Source organism: Sprattus sprattus (genome assembly GCF_963457725.1).
Source record: "Sprattus sprattus genome assembly, chromosome: 10".
NCBI classification, from domain to species: Eukaryota; Metazoa; Chordata; class Actinopteri; order Clupeiformes; family Clupeidae; genus Sprattus; species Sprattus sprattus.
Window position 1 is genome coordinate 11,152,715 of NC_137908.1, and position 7,500 is coordinate 11,160,214.

Genomic DNA, 7,500 nt, shown 5'->3' on the forward strand with positions numbered 1-7,500 from the left:
TCTGCGTGCACATGTGTCGGTACTTGCACCAATGGCAGGGGAAGGATCCGTTGACACAGGACAGACAGCTAGAGGGAGAGAGAGAGAGACAGGGTAAATATATGGACAGACAGCTAGAGGGAGAGAAAGAGAGACAGGGTAAATATACGGACAGACAGCTAGAGGGAGAGAGAGAGAGAGAGAGAGAGAGACGGGGTAAATATACGGACAGACAGCTAGAGAGAGAGAGAGAGAGAGAGACGGGGTAAATATACGGACAGACAGCTAGAGGGAGAGAGAGAGAGAGAGACGGGGTAAATATACGGACACACAGCTAGAAGGAGAGAGAGAGAGAGAGACGGGTAAATATACGGACACACAGCTAGAAGGAGAGAGAGATAAAGAGAGACAGGGTAAATATACAGACACACAGCTAGAGGGAGAGAGAGATAAAGAGAGACAGGGTAAATATACAGACAGACAGCTAGAGGGAGAGAGAGATAAAGAGAGAGACGGGTAAATATATACGGACACACAGCTAGAGGGAGAGAGAGATAAAGAGAGACAGGGTAAATATACGGACACACAGCTAGAAGGAGAGAGAGATAAAGAGAGACAGGGTAAATATACGGACAGACAGCTAGAGGGAGAGAGAGATAAAGAGAGACAGGGTAAATATACAGACAGACAGCTAGAGGGAGAGAGAGAGAGAGAGACAGGGTAAATATACGGACAGACAGCTAGAGGGAAAGAGAGAGAGAGAGAGAGACGGGGTAAATATACGGACAGACAGCTAGAGGGAAAGAGAGAGAGAGAGACGGGGTAAATATACGGACAGACAGCTAGAGGGAGAGAGAGAGAGAGAGAGAGAGGGTAAATATACAGACAGACAGCTAGAGGGAGAGAGAGAGAGAGAGACAGGGTAAATATACGATGAGTTTTTAGGGACCCACACAGAGCAAAAAATGTGAAGTGAAAAACAGAGAAAAAAGCAAAACCTAAACATTTTACAAACGGAAACTGTTATGTTGAGAGGTGCAGAATTGTCCTTTTTTTCTCCTCTCCTGTCCTGCCTGCCTCGCTCGCTTTTGCTTTTTTTAAAAGTGCTGCTTTTGTGGCAAAGCCTCCCTCTCTTTTTCACGCTCACAAAGATCACCTTTCATTAAGACTCGCCAGGGTTTAGCCGAGGTACAAAAAGGAGGCATACAGCGACGACAGCCCAGAGAATGAGATCAAAAAGAGGAGGATTTCCCAGACACACACACACATGGGCACACACTAGGAATCGTGGGAAGGATAGAAAGAGAGAGAGAGAGGAAAAGAGAGAAAGAGGGAGAGAGAGGGAGAAAGAGGGAGAGAAAGAGCTCTTCTTTTTCAAGTCAGCCGCAAAAAAGCAGGGATGCAATTGTAGACATATACTAATACGACATAGCAGAGAATAACTCAGACAGAAAGCAGGTTCAAACCACACATGCAAGCACACACCCACACACACCCCCACACACACACCCACACACACACCCCCACACACACACACACACACACCCACACACACACACACACCCACACACACACCCACACACACACACACACACACACAATTATAATCAGACGCACACACACTCGAGGAAGACGCACTCAAAAATAATGACGCTGTTCTGCATGCGCGTGAAGCTCTTAATCTCAATAAACGACGAGCAATCCAGGCCCCATCGACAGACAGACGCCGATTCCCTGCCATTAATCAATCCGGCTGGAGATGCGTTCGCCTCGGACGACATGAGAAGGGGGGGGGGGGGGGTTGGTGGGGGTCCTCCGATCGTTCAGAACAAAAGAGCAGCGGGCGCATAATTGAATCACATGATCCCCTCTTAATTGACCAATCTCCTCGTGCGCTGAGCGGATCCATCCGACCCGCGTGAGTGATGGGCCTTGCGTGGAGGCCTGTTTAATCCCAGCTAACAGCCACAGAATGATTCATCAGTGGAGGAGACAATGGCGGAGGGGGAATTAACCGTAGAGCGGCTCTGGCGAGTGGTGGTGGTGTTGTTTTTTTTCGTGTGGTTTGCATTGCACGAGGGCTCCCCCGTCGTGGAACCATTTGTCAGGTTGTTAATGCGGCATCTCTGGAGACGGCCTAATCTGCTTACTTGGCCAATCAGTGTCCAGAACCCAGGAGTGGCGTCCATCTTGGCCCATAAATATGGCAGCATAAGACGGAAGGAAGGAAGAGGACCAGGGGGACTACCCTTTTCTGAGGAAGGCAACACGTGAACAGGTGGAGCCCAGACCTGGGTTGAAATAAGTGTGAGCCTGTTACACAGGTGCTACCCAGCCACCGACACCACCACCAAGATTAGGCCCCGACTCCATCCCTCACCCCCCGCCCCTGTTCAGCTGAACCGGGGGCTTAATTTCAGACGGATTCCCCCAGCTTCTCCAGAGCCCACCCACAGCCCCCTCTTAAGCTCCCCACTCCAACCGAAACAAATCTCGCCCCCGCATCTCCCCAAACCCCCCCCCCCCCCCCCCTCCCCCCCTCCTGCACTTCTCTGTGAAGTGGGGTCTAGCCCTTCTGATTGTCTCCGTGCCCACCCCCTCCTCCTCCTCCTCTTCCCGCTACCCCTCATTCATCCATCCATCCATCCGTCCGCTCTCTCTCTCGCTCCTGATCTTTTCTGAGCCTCTAAGTAATAGCCCACTCCAGCCACATCCACAGGAAGGCTCTAATTTAATCCTTTCATATGAAAATGACCGTTCTGTCCCAGCCGACAGTGCCTCACCTCAGCGCAGGGGTGGCATTAAGGCCTGTCACAATGTCGCTCTGATTCCCCCTCCTTTCATCCCTCCTTCTCTCTCTCCCTTGCTCTTGCTCTCTCTCCTCCTCCTCTTAAAGGTTCCTGGGCTGTTCAGTATATTAAATACCGGCGCATTGTGCGAGGGGCTCTTCTGATTTGAAAAGAATGGCTCTTATGCATGTAAATAGCTGGCAGGTTAATTGGCGAATTAATGCCTTTAAAGAGCAGTCTCTTTAAGCCCCTGCATTTCATTAGTAAGTGTGTGTGTGTGTGTGTGTGTGTGTGTGTGTGTGTGTGTGTGTGTGTGTGTGTGTGTGTGTGTGTCTGCCTTTCCATGCTTATCTACAACGGACCTGCCTGCCTGAATGTGTCTGGCCATCTCTCTCTCTCTCTTTCTCTCTCCACCTTTTCTTATTCCTTTTCTTTCCCCCTCCTCTGCATTCTTACAGATCCATCTCCCCCCCACCCCACGCCGCCCACTCTTCCTCCTCCAACGCCTCGGAGAAGCACAAAGCCCCTTTGGCCCGCGAGAGGTCGGGCTGCATTATGGCGGGCCAAGCCTACCACTTAATGAAAACCACTGCCACGCCACATACGAAACACGAACACAAACACACACTCCAACATCAAACACCTCTTCATTACCCGACCCCGCCCGAGCCGATCGCTCCAATATGGCACGGTGGAAAATGCATGGATATATTTAATTAAGAAGTAATCATGGCTGCGGGTGATTTTCCATTTCAATTTCCCCCCATCAAGGAAACAGTGGGGTTCATAATTAGATTAATATATCTATGCAAATTTATGGCATTTTTAAAAGTGCACAACTAGGACCTAATCAGTAGAATAAATAAGGAGGCTGTGTGTATGTGTGTGTGTGTGTGAGTGAGTGAGAGAAAGAGGAAGTGTGTGTGTGTGAGAGAGAGGGTGAGTGTGTATGTGTGTGTGTGTGTGTGTGTGTGTGTGTGTGTGTGTGTGTGTGTGTGTGTGTGATTTAATAAAAGCGTTTCTTGCCAGTTCCTTGTAATAGGACAAAGGAGTGACGATACATGTCTTGCCAGTGTAATGAAATGGTTTCCAATGCTGGGTCTCTCAGTCTTTTGAACATTCACTGGTGACTCATTGTGAATCTCTGAAATGTACTTCAACAAAAAGAAAATAAAACATTGCAAAGACGTTGAGCACATAACTAACTGACCACAAAAGAAGTCGAATGTAGCCAACTCTCCAGCCAGAGCAGTGGAGGGGGAGCAGGAAAGCTAAACACTTTATCAAATGTGAACGTGGCAATGAATACGTTAGAATCCACTTGAAGGGATTACAGTGCTGTCTGTAACTATAGTCATATAGTGACACACACACACACAGACACACAATCACGCAGAGATACGTGCACACAGACAGACAAACCCAGTCAATTCCTGATGACATTATGGGTCTGCTCTATTGTGGACATTCATGTGCCTAAGACGCATCATCCAAAGCCAATGACATTCACTGAGCATGGCATTCATCTTGATCTACAAACACCGAACACACACACACACACACACACACACACACACACACACACACACACACACACACAAACACACACACAGTTTTCTACATATCCAGTGTGAGCTACTGATTAGATTTGTGAGGGTTTATGGCTCATTATTGCACTGATGGGCTATGGCTGATGCAATAAGATGTACAAATGCACAAGAGGTTACAGGGACAGAGAAGAGCAGATCCAAGTGTGTGTGTGTGTGTCCGTCTGTGTGTCCGTTTGTGTGTGTCTGTGTGTGTGTGTGTGTGTGTGTGTGTGTGTGTGTGTATGTGTGTGTATGTTTCTGTGATTTCATGTATGTCTGTGATTGTGTTTGTGTAGATGTTTGTGTGTGTGTGTGTGTGTGTGTGTGTGTGTGTGTGTGTGTGGTTTCAGTCAGGGTAACACAATATAGAATATCAGTGTACAGTGAGCTCGGTTTAAAGTGTGTGTGAAGTGAATGATGATCTAAAACCATGTGTGGGAGAGACAGCGTTAAGAGCTTATCACAGAAAGAATGCACTTTTCTGTTTCTGTGTGTGTGTGTGTGTGTGTGTGTGTGTGTGTGTGTGTGTGTGTGTGTGTGTGTGTGTGTGTGTGTGTGTGTGTGTGTTAAGAGTCCGAGAGAGGGCTGGATGGTGTCTATGCTCCATAGTAAAGCGGAATGGGTAATATAGAGTGTTTATGTGGCCGCATTAAGTATCAGAGGGATACTGTCTCCTGCATTTCTAACTAAGCGTGTGTGTGTGTGTGTGTGTGTGTGTGTGTGTGTGTGTATGGTCCTATGGGAATCACGCAAGGGCCTCATCCTGCAACAGGACCCACCATGCACCCCAGGGGATCATCCCAGCCATCTGGTCCCTGCTTAACCCAGTCTCTCCCTGCTTGCGCTCCCACAGTGGGTGGAGAGAGCAGGGGGGAATCACAGCCCCTTCCTGCCCAGGAGTGAGCATCCTCTCTGGGGAGGGGCTCCGGCTCAGAGCCCCCGTGAGCAAGTGGGATGTCCAACAGAGTAACAGCCTCGTGTTTGATCCGATCTCTACCATGCCCTGTCAATCATCTCCCGCCGCAGCACTGCCGTTGCCATGGTGATAGAAATGTGACCCCGCAGACGGTTTGGAGATTTGAAAAGTGTGTGTGTGTGAGTGTGTGTGTGTGTGTGTGTGTGTGTGTGTGTGTGTGTGTGTGTGTGTGTGTATGTGTGTGTGAGTGTGTGTGTGCTGGGGGTCAGTGTAAAATGAGAGCTCCACAGGGAGAAGCAGAAGAGAGGTTGGGGGCAAAGAGAGGAGAGCTGAAGGAATAACAGCCGAATAAACGATAGAATGCACTGGCGGGTCTTACGATTGGTGGACGCTGCAGTTGTAGAAGACAAAATCCACACTGGCGAATTTCTTCTTTGTCTCGTTGGACTTCAGGTACAGCCTCACCACTCGCTTGTCCCCTGCAGAGAACACAAGAGGTAGCGAGAAAGGGAGAGACAGAGAGGTGAAAAGAAAGAGAGGCAGAGAGAGAGAGAAAGAGAGACAAAATATGTCTGAGTGAGTAAAAAAAAAACGAGTGAAATGTGTAACTTAGCAACCCTGCGCTCCGCGACTCAAGGACACAGCGACAGTGAAAATAGTGAGGATCTCTGTGCCATGATTACAGCATTCCCTCTGCCGGTGGCCAAAAGAGCCGTGCAGGAGCGCTTCAGAGAGCCAGAGATCACTGCACACAGATGGGAGAGCCGCGGGCGCTGCCAGGGCGAAGAAACGTGCCGTCTGCCCGCCGCCTCTATACCACACATCAGACGTATGTATCCCATCTGAGGCAGCCATGACTGACTGCTCAACTACTACTTCAAATTGGGCTGAGTGAGAAGACCGGGGCCATGAGTGAGAGAGACGCCGTTCGCTCTCGGCTGTGAGAACTGTTTGGCCGAAAGTTAACTTGAACATTAAGATCGCTTTGCGCGGATCCAACGGCGCTTTTGAACTCTATGCACTTCTGTTCTAATGTGAATGCAAGAATTTCATCCGAAAAGTTCTCATATGTGTGTGGGATGTATGCATTGAGAAGTATGCATTCTTGTTACAAAAATGGCCAAATTCTTTTTCATAGTCTACAATGTTGATTAGGTATCCTTTTTGATTATGTCTTTCTGGTGTCATCCATTTTGTAATTCATGCACAAATTTACACTGACGTGAAAAGCAAGCTTTAGCTGACCACAGGTATAGATTTCCCCTTGCCCTTCTGGTATTGTGTATTATTTATTTCATTATATTATGCTCCCATAAATACAATGTCTTCTAGCCCTGTCGTGAGAGAGGGGAGGGGGGAGGGAGTTTGGCCTCACCCTGATGAGGAGCGATGGCGGCCAGTTGTCGGGTCGACGGTGACAGGCAGTAAATAAGGCCGTTGTAGATGCGCGCCTCACTCTCAGTGAAGTCGCCGAATGAGCAGTTCACCCCTGCCGTCAGGTCCGGAACGTTCCGCGCTTCAAGAACCAGCTGCAATGGAGACAGTGAATTAGGATGTGTGTATATGCATGAGGAAGAGGCAATTACATTCAAATTCCAAATGAATTTATTAGCCTGTTTAGATGCATAGTGCTTAAAAGGAGAACATAATCGACCATTACCAGATGATTAGTGTACAGATACAATAACATATACAAGCTAACAGACAGACAGACAGACAGACAGACAGACAGACAGACAGACAGACACACAGACACACACACAGACACACACACACACACACACACACACCTGTACTTCAGACATGGTGACAGAGATGTTCTTTGGCTGCACGCTCAGCTCCACACACTGTCTGGAGTCCGAGGCGAAACGCAGTGGCTCGCTGGCCCTCTCACACCGGTCCTTCCGAGAACAACTGCAGAGGGAGAGGGAGAAAAAGGGGGCATGAGATGAGACAAGAGAGAGAGAAGGAGAGAAACAGAGAGAAAGAGAAAGAGAGACACAAAACACAGGCAGCAGGTTTAATACAAAAGGGGTCATTAGAGCATAAATACAAATTTGGTAGATAACAAACAGGATTTAATGGCTGGCTGAGAGTGCTGATGCAGCAGTGCTCACTCTTAAGCTGCACTATAAAAACAGAGGACACACTAGAAACACACACACACACACACACACACACACACACAACCCATGTGTTTCTATCTGTGTTGGTGAGCATTTGTTTA

General features: G+C 48.5%; 1 protein-coding gene across 1 annotated transcript in view; it reads right to left on the reverse strand.

The window, feature by feature from the left end:
- Positions 1 to 7,500, reverse strand: part of plxna1b (plexin A1b) — a gene marked incomplete at its 5' end in the record, with an annotated part of 148,814 nt that overhangs the window by 70,329 nt on the left and 70,985 nt on the right. The window contains 4 exon segments of the mRNA XM_080846775.1: positions 1 to 68; positions 5,653 to 5,752; positions 6,649 to 6,802; positions 7,064 to 7,187. The exon segment at positions 1 to 68 is cut by the window's left edge and continues 47 nt beyond it. Of these exon segments, the coding sequence (XP_080702901.1) occupies positions 1 to 68; positions 5,653 to 5,752; positions 6,649 to 6,802; positions 7,064 to 7,187 (446 nt within the window).